Genomic DNA, 14,749 nt, shown 5'->3' with positions numbered 1-14,749 from the left:
CGAAATATTTTGAGAATAAAGTCGAAATATTTTGAGAATAAAGTCGAAATATTTCCAGAATAAAGTCGAAATATTTCCAGAATAAAGTCGAAATATTTTGAGAATAAAGCCGAAATATTTAGAGATTAAAGTCAAAATTACAAACGCAGCCTCATTGACGGAACACACACACACTACAGCGCTGCGGCCGCTAGTGTATTTGAACAGGGGGCTGAAAACTTTCATCATCCATCAGGTAGCCTAATTGCCCTTAACGTACAGTAAATATCACTAAACAAGAGATAAAATTGAAATATAAAACGTAGTGTTCAGGTTATCTTAACGTTCATGAAACAGATTTCAAACTGCGAGCGCCTGCTTAAGAAGAATGATTGGTTTAGGCCTAAACTGCTGTGATTGTGAATATAATTAAATAAACCCTTTTATCACTATTATCTTATACATTAATATCTATATATATATATAATATTTATATACCAGGAACATCTCTAGGATTGGAAGACGGGGGGTTTAGCCCCCATGGTATTTGTAACTTGCATTTGCAAAATCTTTGCACTCACATCTAGAGCTACACTTATGTCAAAAACCAGTCAAGAAAACCAAGAATGTTAAAAAGTAAAACGTGACAGACATATCATCTTCTTCCATTTCTACTCTGTTAAAGAAAAGTTACTGTAATGTTAGCTTTTAGACACATCAAAGCTGCATGGGGGAATTTACTTAGGCCAGACTTTGCTCCTGATGAGTTACTATAAGCAATGACTAAATGCTGTCTGTCTGCTCATGTAAATGCATGATAAAGTAATAGCATTCTATATCTAATTCCTCTCTATATAAGATAAGTTGTCCACAGAATGCTATTTAATTTCACAGAACCGCATGTATTCAACCCATTTTTGAGCTAAAATACAAATATACAATTAAACCTAAATTGAGATAAACCTATACAAATACCACAACTGTACAATTTTCACACCCTATACTAAATTTACCCTATACAATAGCCTAATGACAAAACATTATTTAATATTTGAATCACAGCTTATATAGTGTTTTGACATCGACAACCCAAGTACATTTTACCTCAAACTTGCTACTAGTTAACTTTCTAAAGTAGCAATCGCTTCTCGGGTCGACATTAACACACTGACAACATTATATTCTGAATTAAAAATATTTTTATACCACTTTTTAATGTGTGATTTGTGCAGCTGAACGTTATTTGGTCTATGAAAGACATTGATAAAGACGAAAACTAACATTAAATCTATAATTTTATTTTAGTTAGTTTTGCCAAACACACATTACAGTTTTGGGTAGTTATCGCTTTTTTGTAATGCCTCGTTTTTATTTTTATTTCAGTTAACGACAACCCACCTAGTTTTCGCTTTTTCGTTCGTTTTCGGTAATGATTATAACCTTGGTAACGACGAGACGAGAATCCTCCAGTTACTTAGAAGCTAGAAGCGCTTTGAGTGAGTGCCTAGAAAAGCGTTATATAAATGTAATAGATTATTATTATTATTACTTGCAGTAGCGCTCCGGTCTGCAACGCTCTGAAAGCTGCCACAGTTCACACCAATGAAAGGAGACGCGGTGCATCATCTTGATAGCACAACGACTCTTTGTACTTCTGTCCAACTTCCGACTTTTCGACAATTTTTTTGTAGCTGGATATATATAATTTGTTGTGTCTAAATATGAATGAGGATACGGTTATTGATAAATCAAATTGTTATTGTTGTTCTTATTATCATTTAGGGGGGCTTAGGAACATTTTGGGGTAGCTTCAGCCCCCCTAAAATAGGCCTAACGACGTCCCTGTAATATATATATTCTCGAAATATTTTCGACTTTAATCTCGAAATTCTAGATTTTTTTTTTTTACAGATTTTTTTTTTTTTTTACTTTGCGGTTCAGGGCTTCTGTAAGATTTCGATAAATCAAGCACATGATATATATAATATTTGAGTTGAAGTTTCCATAAAAATATCCTGTAGCCTATCACATGTACCATGGGATCAAAATATCAAAGAGACTTAGGCCTTGTCCACACCAGAGTATGTGAGAGAAGTGGACCGGGTTCAACATTTCCCACTTCTCTTGCGCTTCGTCTTCACTCCGAGGAAATTTGCGGCTAAAGTATTTAAGTAAGCTCTGCAATATCACAATAGTTCGGTTTATAACATACATTAAATGAAAAAAAACAATAATAAGAGATAGTTCCAACATGGTTTATTGGAACACTAGTCGGCAAATTTATTTTTCTTACGACATGCCAAGCTTATTAGGCTTTACCCGCATTAAAAGTTAAATATCATTGCTGCTTTTGCAGTGCAAATTCTGTTTGGAAAGATGAAAATAGTAGGTTTTTATCAACTGGTCACTACATTACAGATTTCTGCTCATTCAAAATCAGATAACTGTAAGTAAATAAGCACTGTAGGATTAAGTTTGTTTGAATGCTTTAGAGAGAACACTTGCGTGTGTGAAATAAGTGCTACCTGTTTAAAATGTGCTTTCACCCGATCATATTCAGTATGTAGAAGGTACAATACAATTCCTTAAACTATATATACAAAGTCACTACATCAAATACATCCCGCTCATGTCCATCATAACCTTTAGATTCTTTCCGATTTGAGTGATCCATCTGTATCAAGCTAGTTAAATGTGTAAGTTCTGGCTAAAAATGCAGTTATATTATGGGCCACTGGCATGAGAAATCTGCTCCTCACTCCATTCACACTAATGCATTTTCAATTGAAAATGCATCTTTTTCTCTCCGTTTTGGCCTTCTGTCCACATTGAGCATTTTTGTCAACGAAGACGGAGCTTTTTGAAGTGGATACATTTTTTAAAACGCCATTTTCGCATTGTACTGTGGACTGTGAAAACGATAATGCATGTTTAGTCATGTGACGCATATTGTACCTATAGATATCTATGGTTATTACAGCATTGTTGTGACTTCTATATACTTTCATAGTGTTGCTAAAGAGAGAAATGTACTCGCAATTGCAAAGCATGACAATTGAGGTTTACACCATGTGATTTTTGAGTGCAGCTTCGACACACCACTGAGTGGTGGGATATTTTGCTAATAAAATGATCCTGCCAGAAGAATAGCATGAGAACTTTATCATGTCTGCACTCTCTGTATCATCTTGTGATCTTTTTGTATGTTTTACGCATGCACAATAAGGTGATTTAAGCATTTTCAGATGTTTCAATGTGGATGAGCAACTTGCTTGTGTGGACAAGGGAGCGTTTTGAAATAAAAACGCCATTTTCAAATGTATATGGATTAATGTAGATGTAGCCTTAGACATTTGTAATGTTTCACAGGATTTCTATTTCTAATAAATGCTGTTCTTTTGAACTTTCTATTCAACAGTCCTAAAAAAGTATTAAATATTAAGCTGCATTTTCCACATTGATAAAGCGCTTTGAATGGCCATGGGTCTGTTGAAAGCGCTATATAAATGCAGTCCATTTACCATTTCTTAAGCACAAAAATGATCATATTAGAATGATTTCTGAAGGATCATGTGACACTGAAGACTGGAGTAATTCATCTTTGCCATCATATTCAACATATTTAAATAGAAAACAGCTATTTTACATTTTTAAATAGTATTTCCCAAATTAATGCAGCCTTGGAGAGCATACAAAAAATATTTTGAATGATAGTGTAAAGGTGGGTGCTTTTTAATGGGCATCAAGCAAGAACTTAGCAATGCCACCCAGAACGCCATTGGAAAGCACCTTAATAATTACGGAGAATTGGAAACCTTATACATTTTCTTAAGATGTGTGAAACACCCAATTTTAGGGCATTGCTAGGTGGTCAATTATTGGAACAGGTCAAAAGAGCCTGAGAAAAGTAAGTTGGGTGACCTCTCAACTTGCCACGTGACTTTTATTATTAGCTGTAGCATGATGCAGGATGAATTGCATAATAAAGTTTGTCATCATTTTCTCACCATCATGTCGTTCCAAACATATTTTGTGTCTCAGTTTCTTGTCCACAAAATATGTCAGTTTGGTTAAATGTTGTTTGGACACCAAATGTCTTCAAAATTTCCGTCATACAGGTTTGGAACAAACGCGAGGGTGTAAATGATGACAAAATGTTCATTTTTGCATAAACTATCCGGGAGTTTTGAAAAACCATCAACCGGAAGGATAAATGTCAATTTAGGTCAACATACTTAAGGAACTCTTTTTCTTTAGTACTGCTCATTGTTTGCACATGCAAAAGTTTCAGGCCCCACGTGGCAGCACCACTATAGTAAAGCTGTTTGTTATTCAAATTTGGGGGGAAATGAGGAAAAAACGCGAAGGCAGGTGTTTATCATCACCCATGAGTCAGACTAATGCAAAGGAGTGTAGGGGAATCCCTGATTCTCCCCCGCAGCACCTACTGACGACGGGTCTGGTTATCCACTGCTCTGCGCTGTAATAAATGGAAAGGGTAAGACGTATGGAAATACCAACGACGGGCCAAATGGGAACCAAAAACAGACCGAATCTCCAGCTGCTGTTCTCTTGTGTGCGACCTGAGATCTTACAGACAGCTTCAAATGTCAAGGTCCTGGTTTTAGCCAATGAACTTGTGTCTTAAGGGCTCTCTGCACCTATTTAGAAAAGTGGAAGCAAGTCTTTTACTTGACAAAAGGTGGCTCCAGGACTAAATTGTAGTGTTTTCGCCCAGCTGTAAGCATTCATAAAGGGAGGTTCCATTTCCCCCAAACAAACCTAGTGACATCTATAGCTCATAAAAGCAACATGGACCTGCCAGAAAATGCAGTTATTGTTCGTGTTGGGAACAGAACGACCGGTTCTTTCAGATCAAATTAATATCCAAGGAAGCACGGAGCGTTCACTCATTGCTGGATGTGCCAATTGCAGTAATGAACTGGCCTTTTAAAACTTTACGAGAGCTTTTTGCTGTGGGATATTCGTTTCTGCATCAAAGACTTTCTCTTCCTTAAACACCCTGCTCCATTTTGATCAGATAACGTGTATATATGGTTAACAGGGCCTCTTCTAGGAACCAAAAAAGTGCAAGTGTCTTAAAATAAAGCACCTGCATTGGTATATTTGTCTGAACCGTCATTTAAAGCTTGTTTTTTTTAGCAAAGCGAGTGCAACTTCCTTTAGTCTGTTCAGAAGTGTCACAACAGAAGGAGGCCGATGCTGCGAAAGAGGAAATTGACTAAGAGATTCTCAGAATCTTTGCGGCTAGTGGTCATGTGACTAGCCGGAATGCGCTTTGAGGCTGAGGCTCATTTGCATATCGCCGCTTTTTGGAAGGAAAAGGTGTCGGCCTCTGAGCGGAGCTCGTACGCCCGTTTGTTTACATCTACACCTTATTTGGGGCCCTAGTCTTGCTCTGAGTCACTCACTGGCACATATATGAGTATGATAAAGCCCGCCAAAAGTGGCGCTTGCTGAACGAACCATGCAGTCTTTGCATGCATGCATGCATTACAGAATCAGACCCCTCGAGATTACTCAGTAGATACTTACACCCTATCATTTTGTAAGGTGTTAAAAGAAAAAAACGATTTGCTGTAATAACTGACATGAACAGTATTGCAGCTCACCCTGTCCTCCTGTCTTTTTTTGTTGTTGTGTAATTGTTCTTTTTTATGATCTAAAATTAAAGACGAAAATGAAATGCATTGAAAACACTGTCTGGTTAATGCAATAAATGTGTGCTAAAATGATACATAATTGAGTTATAACTTTTTATTTTGCAGAGACGCTACAATAAATGTAAGAAAATACAATAAAACATGAAATTTGTGCATGCAGAGACCATGTTGTTAATTTGCACATAACCCTGGCATCTTCATCTTTATACAGCGGATCAGGTTTACGGAGACCAGGATATGCACGAAGTCGTCCGCAAACATTGCATGGATTACTTGGTATGTGACGTTCTTTCTTCGGGATCATCAGAGTGTACAAAATCCTGATCGTGTTGTAATTAAATTCATGCTTTCTGTGTGATTTTACTTGCAGATGAAAAATGCAGATTACTTTTCAAACTATGTGACAGAGGACTTCACTACATACATCAATAGAAAGAGGAAGAACAACTGTCATGGGAACCATATTGAGATGCAGGCCATGGCGGAGATGTACAATCGGCCAGTGGAGGTTTATCAGTACGGCACAGGTCAGCACAGGGTCTAATTTGCATTATGGTGTCCATAAAATGTAATTATGCACATTTAACTACACTGTAAAAAAAATGATGATCAGTAAGTTATGACAACATATTTTTTTACATTGCTCATCATCAAAATAAGTTATTTTACATGTCAGTTTAATGTAATTTAAGTTAAAACGACTTTCATCCAAGTTGATTTTACTAAAAAATTTAAGGCAGCAACTTTATTTTACCATGCAAATACCCTTGTGAATAGCGATGATAAAAATAATTGGTATTATAAGGAATTACAGACACTGTAGTAATGCATTTTGCTTGTATAGTGATGCACTCTATGTTAATGATGTTATTTTGATGGCCTCTTTTAGAACCAATCAACACGTTCCATGGCATCCATCAAAATAATGACGAGCCAATCAGAGTTAGTTACCATCGGAACATTCACTACAACTCAGTCGTGAATCCCAATAAAGCCACAATTGGAGTTGGGCTTGGACTTCCTGCCTTCAAACCAGGGGTGGGTACCTGCAGCCGCCACTAAAGTCAACATGAAATGCCACTATGTTTACTTCCATAATCTGATATGTTCAAGCAGGATATTTAATGAGAAATTATGTTGAGTGGGGCTTGATTTTATCCATTAGGAATTGATTGGATTGTGAAAAGAGGCCGTTACCTAACAGTATGAAGCCAGGAGGTTCGTGTTGACTTTAAAGTATCAAGACATACAAATATGAAATAATACAAATCATACACACACACACACATATACACTCACCTAAAGGATTATTAGGAACACCTGTTCAATTTCTCATTAATGCAATTATCTAATCAACCAATCACACGGCAGTTGCTTCAATGCATTTAAGGGTGTGGTCCTGGTCAAGACAATCTCCTGAACTCCAAACTGAATGTCAGAATGGGAAAGAAAGGGGATTTAAGCAATTTTGAGCGTGGCATGGTTGTTGGTTATTGGAGTATTGCACAATCTGCTCAGTTACTGGGATTTTCACGCACAACCATTTCTAGGGTTTACAAAGAATGGTGTGAAAAGGGAAAAACATCCAGTATGCGGCAGTCCTGTGGGCGAAAATGCCTTGTTGATGCTAGAGGTCAGAGGAGAATGGGCTGACTTTGACTGAAATAACCACTCGTTACAGCCGAGGTATGCAGCAAAGCATTTGTGAAGCCACAACACGCACAACCTTGAGGCGGATGGGCTACAACAGCAGAAGACCCCACCGGGTACCACTCATCTCCACTACAAATAGGAAAAAGAGGCTACAATTTGCACAAGCTCACCAAAATTGGACAGTTGAAGACTGGAAAAATGTTGCCTGGTCTGATGAGTCTCGATTTCTGTTGAGACATTCAGATGGTAGAGTCAGAATTTGGCGTAAACAGAATGAGAACATGGATCCATCATGCCTTGTTACCACTGTGCAGGCTGGTGGTGGTGTTGTAATGGTGTGGGGGATGTTTTCTTGGCACACTTTAGGCCCCTTAGTGCCAATTGGTCATGGTTTAAATACCACGGCCTACCTGAGCATTGTTTCTGACCATGTCCATCCCTTTATGACCACCATGTCCCCATCCTCTGATGGCTACTTCCAGCAGGATAATGCACCGTCACAAAGCTCGAATCATTTCAAATTGGTTTCTTGAACATGACAATGAGTTCACTGGACTAAAATGGCCCCCACAGTCACCAGATCTCAACCCAATAGAGCATCTTTGGGATGTGGTGGAACGGGAGCTTCGTGCCCTGGATGTGCATCCCACAAATCTCCATCAACTGCAAGATGCTTTCCTATCAATATGGGCCAACATTTCTAAAGAATGCTTTCAGCACCTTGTTGAATCAATGCCACGTAGAATTAAGGCAGTTCTGAAGGCGAAAGGGGGTCAAAAACAGTATTAGTATGGTGTTCCTAATAATCCTTTAGGTGAGTGTACATGTACATGCAGGGGCAAGACAATGAAACTGAAACACCTAAAACACTTGGTTTTCAAACACATTAATTTATTAGTCTGGTGCAGGGCCTCCTTTTGCAGTAAATACAGCACCAATTGGTTTTGGGAATGACAGATACCAGTCCTGCAGGGACTTTGACCCATTTCTCCTCCAGAACAGTGGCCACGTCAATACGTGATGCTGGTGGAGGAAAACATTTACTGACTCACTCCTCCAAAACATCCCAAAGTGGCTCAATAATATTCAGGTCTAGTGACTGTGCAGTTCATGGGAGATGTTCAACTTCACTTTCATGTTCATCAAACCGCTCTGTCTCAAGTCTTGCTGTGTGTGTATTGGTGCATTATCATCTTTATACTCGCACCATCTTCATGGTACTATGTTTGAACCATTGGTGCACATCCTGAATGGTTCGGTAGTCTTTGGCAGTGAGTGACGCCCATCAAGCACAGTAGGAGCTCTGTATGTACTACATTTCTTTTTTAATGTCCAACTCAAACTTATTACATGACAGATTCACAACACTTTTTGTAAGATAAAATAATCTGTTTACTGAGGGATTGGAAGTATCATTTAAGTGAGAATAGCTGGTGATTGTTTGCGTCTGTGCTGTATTTTCAGTGTGAAGTATGCAAACTGCTCTGGTTGACCCCTCTGAGTTCGACACTTTGGTGTTACTATTGTCTATGTGTATTCCTTCACGTACACCTCCATCTGCCTGTGCAAGAACAGCCATTTTTTACATAATTATAATTTTAAAAAATGTCACGTAATAATATACACTATATTGCCAAAAGTTTTGGGACGTCTGCCTTTACATGCACATGAACTTTAATGACATCCCATTCTTAATCCGTAGGGTTTAATATGGAGTTGGCCAACCCTTTGCAGCTCTAACAGCTTCAACTCTTCTGGGAAGGCTTTCCACAAGGTTTAGGAGTGTGTTCATGGGAATTTTTGATCATTCTTCTAGTAGCGCATTTGTGAGGTCAGGCACTGATGTTGGACGAGAAGGCCTGGCTCTCAGTCTCCGCTCTAATTCATCCCAAAGGTGTTCTATCGGGTTGAGATCAGGCCAGTCAAGTTCCTCCACACCAAACTCGCTCATCCATGTCTTTATTTATGGACCTTGCTTTGTGCACTGGTGCGCAGTCATGTTTGATCAGGAAGGGGCCGTCCCCAAATTGTTCCCACAAAATTGGGAGCATGAAATTGTCTAAAATGTCTTGGTATGCTGACGCATTAAGAGTTCCTTTCACTGGAACTAAGGGGCCAAGCCCAACCCTGAAAAACAACCACACACTATATTCCCCCCTCCACCAAACTTTACACGTGACACAATGCAGTCAGGAAAGTCCCGTTCTCCTGGCAAACGCCTAACCCAGACTCGTCCATCAGATTGCCAGACAGAGAAGCGTGATTGGTCACTCCAGAGAACACGTCTCCACTACTCTAGAGTCCAGTGGCGGCGTGCTTTACCCCACTGCATCCCACGCTTTGCATTGCACTTGGTGATGTAAGGCTTGGATGAGCTGCTCGGCCATGGAAACCCCTACACACTGTTCTTGAGCTAATCTGAAGGCCACACAAAGTTTAGAGGTCAGTAGCTATTGACCCTGCAGAAAGTTGGTGACTTCTGCGCACTGTGACCCTCAGCATGTGCTGACCCCGCTCTGTGATTTTACATGGCCTACCACTTCGTGGCCGAGTTGCTGTTGTTCCCAATTGCTTCCACTTTGTTATAACACCAATAACAGTTGACCGTGGAATATTTAGTAGTGAGGAAATTTCATGAATGGACTTATTGCACAGTTGAGCTCCTGAGAGCGACTCGTTCTTTCACAAATGTGTGTAGAAGCGTCTGCATGCCTAGTGCTTGATTTAATACACCTGTGGCCATGGAAGTGATTGGAACACCTGAATGCAATGATTTGGAGGGGTGTCCCAATACTTTTGGTGTATTTTTTTAATGAAACTGCCTGCAGCGATGTCCTGTATTTTCTACTCAGGAGTGTGCAACACAGTCTTTGTGGGTTTGTGAATTGGGAAGTCCATTGAAAATATCGTCTCGTCAGAGTTTTCCTCCCATTCACTCAGGCAGTTCCGTCAGCTGATCCGCAGTCTGAGTTTGGAGACAGCCGTCATCAAAGCCACAAAGAGACAACAAAGTGTGACCTGCAGTGTCCCATTTCCCTGACTGCTCTGGGCGGAGAGAGGGGGGAAACATTCCACATGTCGGTGGTTTTCAGGGGAGCCCCATTAACAGCACACTGTTTTGTTTACGTGCCACATGCCTTGTGATAATTTAAGCGGAGCAGAACAAAGGCAGATCATACCTTCCTATCAAAAACAGTGCTGCAGTGTGTGTGTGTGTGTGTGTGTGTGCGTGATGGAGCTCTCCGACTAATTTGTTTCTCAGAAGGAACACTGATGTGATTATTTCCATTATCGCACTTCTAAAGTATGTATGTATGTATGTGCTGGTTTGTATCTCAGCCACTTGAAGTGATCAAGAACGTTTCATCCTAGAGCTCCCCCATATTACGGTCAGTTAGTTTAGCACAACAGTCTGGACAGACGGGGAGTGAGCCAGTACGCTGTCCCGACACCAGTGCACTGTTCCAGAGCAGAGGACATGTAGTCTAGCTCTGTCTCTTACACAAGAAGAAAAGAGATGCATCTTGAAATCAGGGAACAGACATGCACAGCCCTGTTTATGAGACCAGTCCAAGAGCTGGATTCATGCCTGCCTGCCTGTCTGTCTGTCTGTCTGTCTGTCTGTCTGTCTATCTATCTATAGTTCTATCTATCTATCTATCTATCTGTCTGTCTGTCTGTCTGTCTATCGTTCTGTCTATAGTTCTATCTATCTGTCGGTCTATCTGTCTGTCTGTCTATCTATCTATCTATCTATCTATCTATCTATCTATCTATCTATCTATCTATCTATCTATCTATCTATCTATCTATCTATCTATCTATCTATCTATCTATCTATCTGTCTGTCTGTCTGTCTGTCTGTCTGTCTGTCTGTCTGTCTGTCTGTCTGTCTGTCTGTCTGTCTGTCTGTCTGTCTGTCTGTCTGTCTGTCTGTCTGTCTGTCTGTCTGTCTGTCTGTCTGTCTGTCTGTCTGTCTGTCTGTCTATCGTTCTGTCTGTCTGTCTATCTATCTATCGTTCTGTCTGTCTGTAATATATCATTCTATCTATTGTTATATCTATCTATCTATCTATCTATCTATCTATCTATCTATCTATCTATCTATCTATCTATCTATCTATCTATCTATCTATCTATCTATCTATCTATCTATCTATCTATCTATCTATCTATCTATCTATCTGTCTATCTATCTATCTATCTATCTATCTATCTATCTATCTATCTATCGTTCTATCTATCGTTCTATCTATCTATCTATCTATCTATCTATCTATCTATCTATCTATCTATCTGTCTATCTATCTATCGTTCTATCGTCTATCCGTCTGTCTAACTGTCCATCCATCGAGTGCTGTGACTGACTAATCAGAATCAAGTATTCTGGAGAGTTGTATAATGAAGTTTGTTAGCCTGAATGTAGGTGGTTTATGGTTGTCAATGCAGCTCATCTAATCAGAATGCAGTTAAAACCTTCTGTTTTTGAGATGTGTTCTGTATTTCAATGACTTGATGGGTCATTTTTGATAGACTTCAAAAATGACCCATCAAGTCACTGCCATTATAAAGCTTGGAAGAGCCAGGACATTTTTATATAATTAGTCTGAAAGAAGAATGTCATATACTCCTAGGATGGCTTGAGGGAGAGTAAATCATGGGGTAATTTTCATTTTTGGGTGAACTATCCCTTTAAAATAGACTCAATTTGCATTTAGCTCAACAATTTTTCCAATTTGCATTTTCCTCTAATAAGCTCCTCCTCAGGAGGCATTCTCACCTGTCCCCTGAGGGGGCAACACTGTGGCCTTTAACCCGTTAATTTCTCTTACAAACAAAATGACAGATTGATTTGAGTAATCATAGTAAGCTTGCACACTATTTTTGTTGTAATTGGCTTGATAGAAGTTCAGCACTCGCCAATGGGTTTTTAATGTTGAAATACGGGCGTTTCTGGTTGCTGTCTAATGCACCTAGTCCAATCAGAATGCAAAATCAAAATCCCTTTTTTGGAATGAGTATCATCAACACTAAAAAGATTTATTGCTTTATTTGCATTTAGCTTGTTTTTCCTCTTCCCACAATTCACCTTCTCTTTAGGAGACATTCTCACCTGTCACCTGAGGGGCAAAACTGTGGCCTTTAACCATTCCTCTCTCTCTCTCTCTCTCTCTCTCTCTCTCTCTCTCTCTCTCTCTCTCTCTCTCTCTCTCTCTCTCTCTCTCTCTCTCTCTCTCTCTCTCTCTCTCTCTCTCTCTCTCTCTCTCTCTCTCTCTCTCTCTCTCTCTCTCTCTCTCTCTCTCTCTCTCTCTCTCTCTCTCTCTATGCAGTTTGCAGACCAGTCACTCATGAAGAATGCAATTAAAACGTCAGAGGAATCCTGGATTGAGCAACAGATGCTGGAGGACAAGAAGAGGGCCACGGATTGGGAAGCCACCAATGAGGCTATAGAGGAGCAAGTGGCCAGGGAATCATACTTACAGTGGCTTCGAGACCAGGAGAAACAGGCACGACAGGTGTGGGACATGCTAATCCTACTAACTACTAGGGGTGTAACGGTATACGTATTCGTACCGAACCGGTTCGGTGCACGCGTGTACAGTCTTTAACAGTTAACAGTCGGCTTGTTTTAAGCGCGGAACACACTTCAATCTGAGTTCCCACACGAACATATTAAGTATTCAGACCATTTTATCACGAAAATTAAAACGATAAATGCCGTTTTGACGCTCTTTAATGTGGTGTGACTGATCAGTGATCACAGTTCAAGCTGGCGCGCGTGAACACGATCATCTGTGAACGCGATCGATCATCTCTTCCTAAAGAATAAACATGAATGAACATCTGAAGGTATGTTGAGACATTACTGTCACGTATCACATGTGGTGTAATCGCTCAGTCAGTGTTTCAACGGCGGAAAGACGTCAATATAACTGCTTGTAAACAATGTTATGTAGCATCACATTTACCTCAGAAGTCATTCAGTGTCCACATAATTTTATTCACTAGAGAAATCAACTATTTTGCTAAATATATGCACTATATTAGCCGTTATATTCATCATATTCTACTGAACCTGTTAGTGATGTCTGGATTATTAATGTGTGTTTAAATAAACCTGTCATGAAAATGACAGACACTGTGTAAAAATGATTATATTTCAACAACGAATTGGATTAAAAAACTATTTTATAATTAGATTTAGAAGTTATTGCAAAAACTGCCTTATGTGAAGTTTACATGTTTGCGTACGGTGTTATTTGAGTGTTGATTATTATATCTAAAAATAAATAGCAACTGAATTTAGGCTAATAGTTTGGGCTCTGTGGTTAACCTTTAATATTAATGTGCAAGTAAGGGCTCCCTATATAGTTTACAGCAATATCTTCAATAAACGTTTAGTTATAATTTAATTAATTTAAGGACAGACACTTTTTTCCCAGTAAATCACTGTTTAATAAAAAATAAATAAAAAGCAATTTTGTAAAACTGCTGTACCGAACCGTGACTTCAAAACCGAGGTACGACCGAACTGTCAGTTTTGTGTACCGTTACACCCCTACTAACTACCCAACATCATGTCTCATTCAGTCAGAATCTTTAGTTCAATTCCTGATAGAAAGACTGTCGGTAGGAATCGGGTATTTGACGTGTGATAATTGCGTCATAAACGAATCTCTCTTTTTTAAAACGCTGATTGCACTGGAATTATTTTCAAAGTCACACGTAAGCGGCGATGACTACTTCATTGGTGAAGGCAAACCTAGCCTGATCAGTTTCGCCAAGATGTGCAGACTGTGTGGTTTGTGTTTTCACACTTAAACCAGCTGTGAACAAGACCCTTCTTCACAGAAACAATAGGCTTTCTTCTAAATCAGTTTTTCTGACTGACAGCAGCCTATCAGAGAGAAAGTGTTGAAAATGTGCTTCTGCATTGAATATTGTCACATCAAACAGAGATAAAGGATTGTACGCAAACCTAAATGTCCTTATGTAGGAATGCTTTGAGTGACGAAACATTCAAATTGCCTGTTCCCTCAGCCTCGTAAGGCCAGTGCTACGTGCAGCTCTGCCACGGCTGCGGCCTCCAGTGGTTTGGAAGAATGGAATGCCCGATCTCCACGGCAACGCAGCTCCGCCCCCTCTCCGGAGATTCCTGATCCGTTGCATTTGGACACACCCGCAAAGCCCCCGTCCCCGGCCGGAGCGGCCCTCGCACTACCCAAACCCCCATCACCCTGTGCACCAGGTCTGTTATCAGTCTTTTGCAATAATGACGGTGTCATTAAAACTGTTAACCGTATGATGCATTTCCTTCAGCGAGCCAATGTATGCGATAAATGACACATGAGGTTCACGGATTATTAAACTGGTTATAAGGGTGAATCTCTGGAACTTGTCTGGGTCGGATTTCCCCCCGAAATCTAAAGGAA

General features: G+C 39.7%; 1 protein-coding gene across 4 annotated transcripts in view; it reads left to right on the top strand.

The window, feature by feature from the left end:
• The window catches only part of otud5a (OTU deubiquitinase 5a), a 55,120-nt gene that overhangs the window by 36,249 nt on the left and 4,122 nt on the right, over window positions 1–14,749 (top strand). For all 4 annotated transcript variants that reach the window (XM_079827002.1, XM_079827000.1, XM_079827003.1 and 1 more), the window contains exons 3-7: window positions 5,875–5,939; window positions 6,034–6,190; window positions 6,553–6,701; window positions 12,647–12,832; window positions 14,358–14,565. In XM_079827002.1, the coding sequence (XP_079683128.1) occupies window positions 5,875–5,939; window positions 6,034–6,190; window positions 6,553–6,701; window positions 12,647–12,832; window positions 14,358–14,565 (765 nt within the window). The remainder of the gene's footprint in view (window positions 1–5,874; window positions 5,940–6,033; window positions 6,191–6,552; window positions 6,702–12,646; window positions 12,833–14,357; window positions 14,566–14,749) is intronic.

This window comes from Gobio gobio, assembly GCF_949357685.1.
Source record: "Gobio gobio genome assembly, chromosome: 10".
In the NCBI taxonomy this organism is placed as follows: domain Eukaryota; kingdom Metazoa; phylum Chordata; class Actinopteri; order Cypriniformes; family Gobionidae; genus Gobio; species Gobio gobio.
This window is presented reverse-complemented; position numbering and strand designations above follow the sequence as displayed.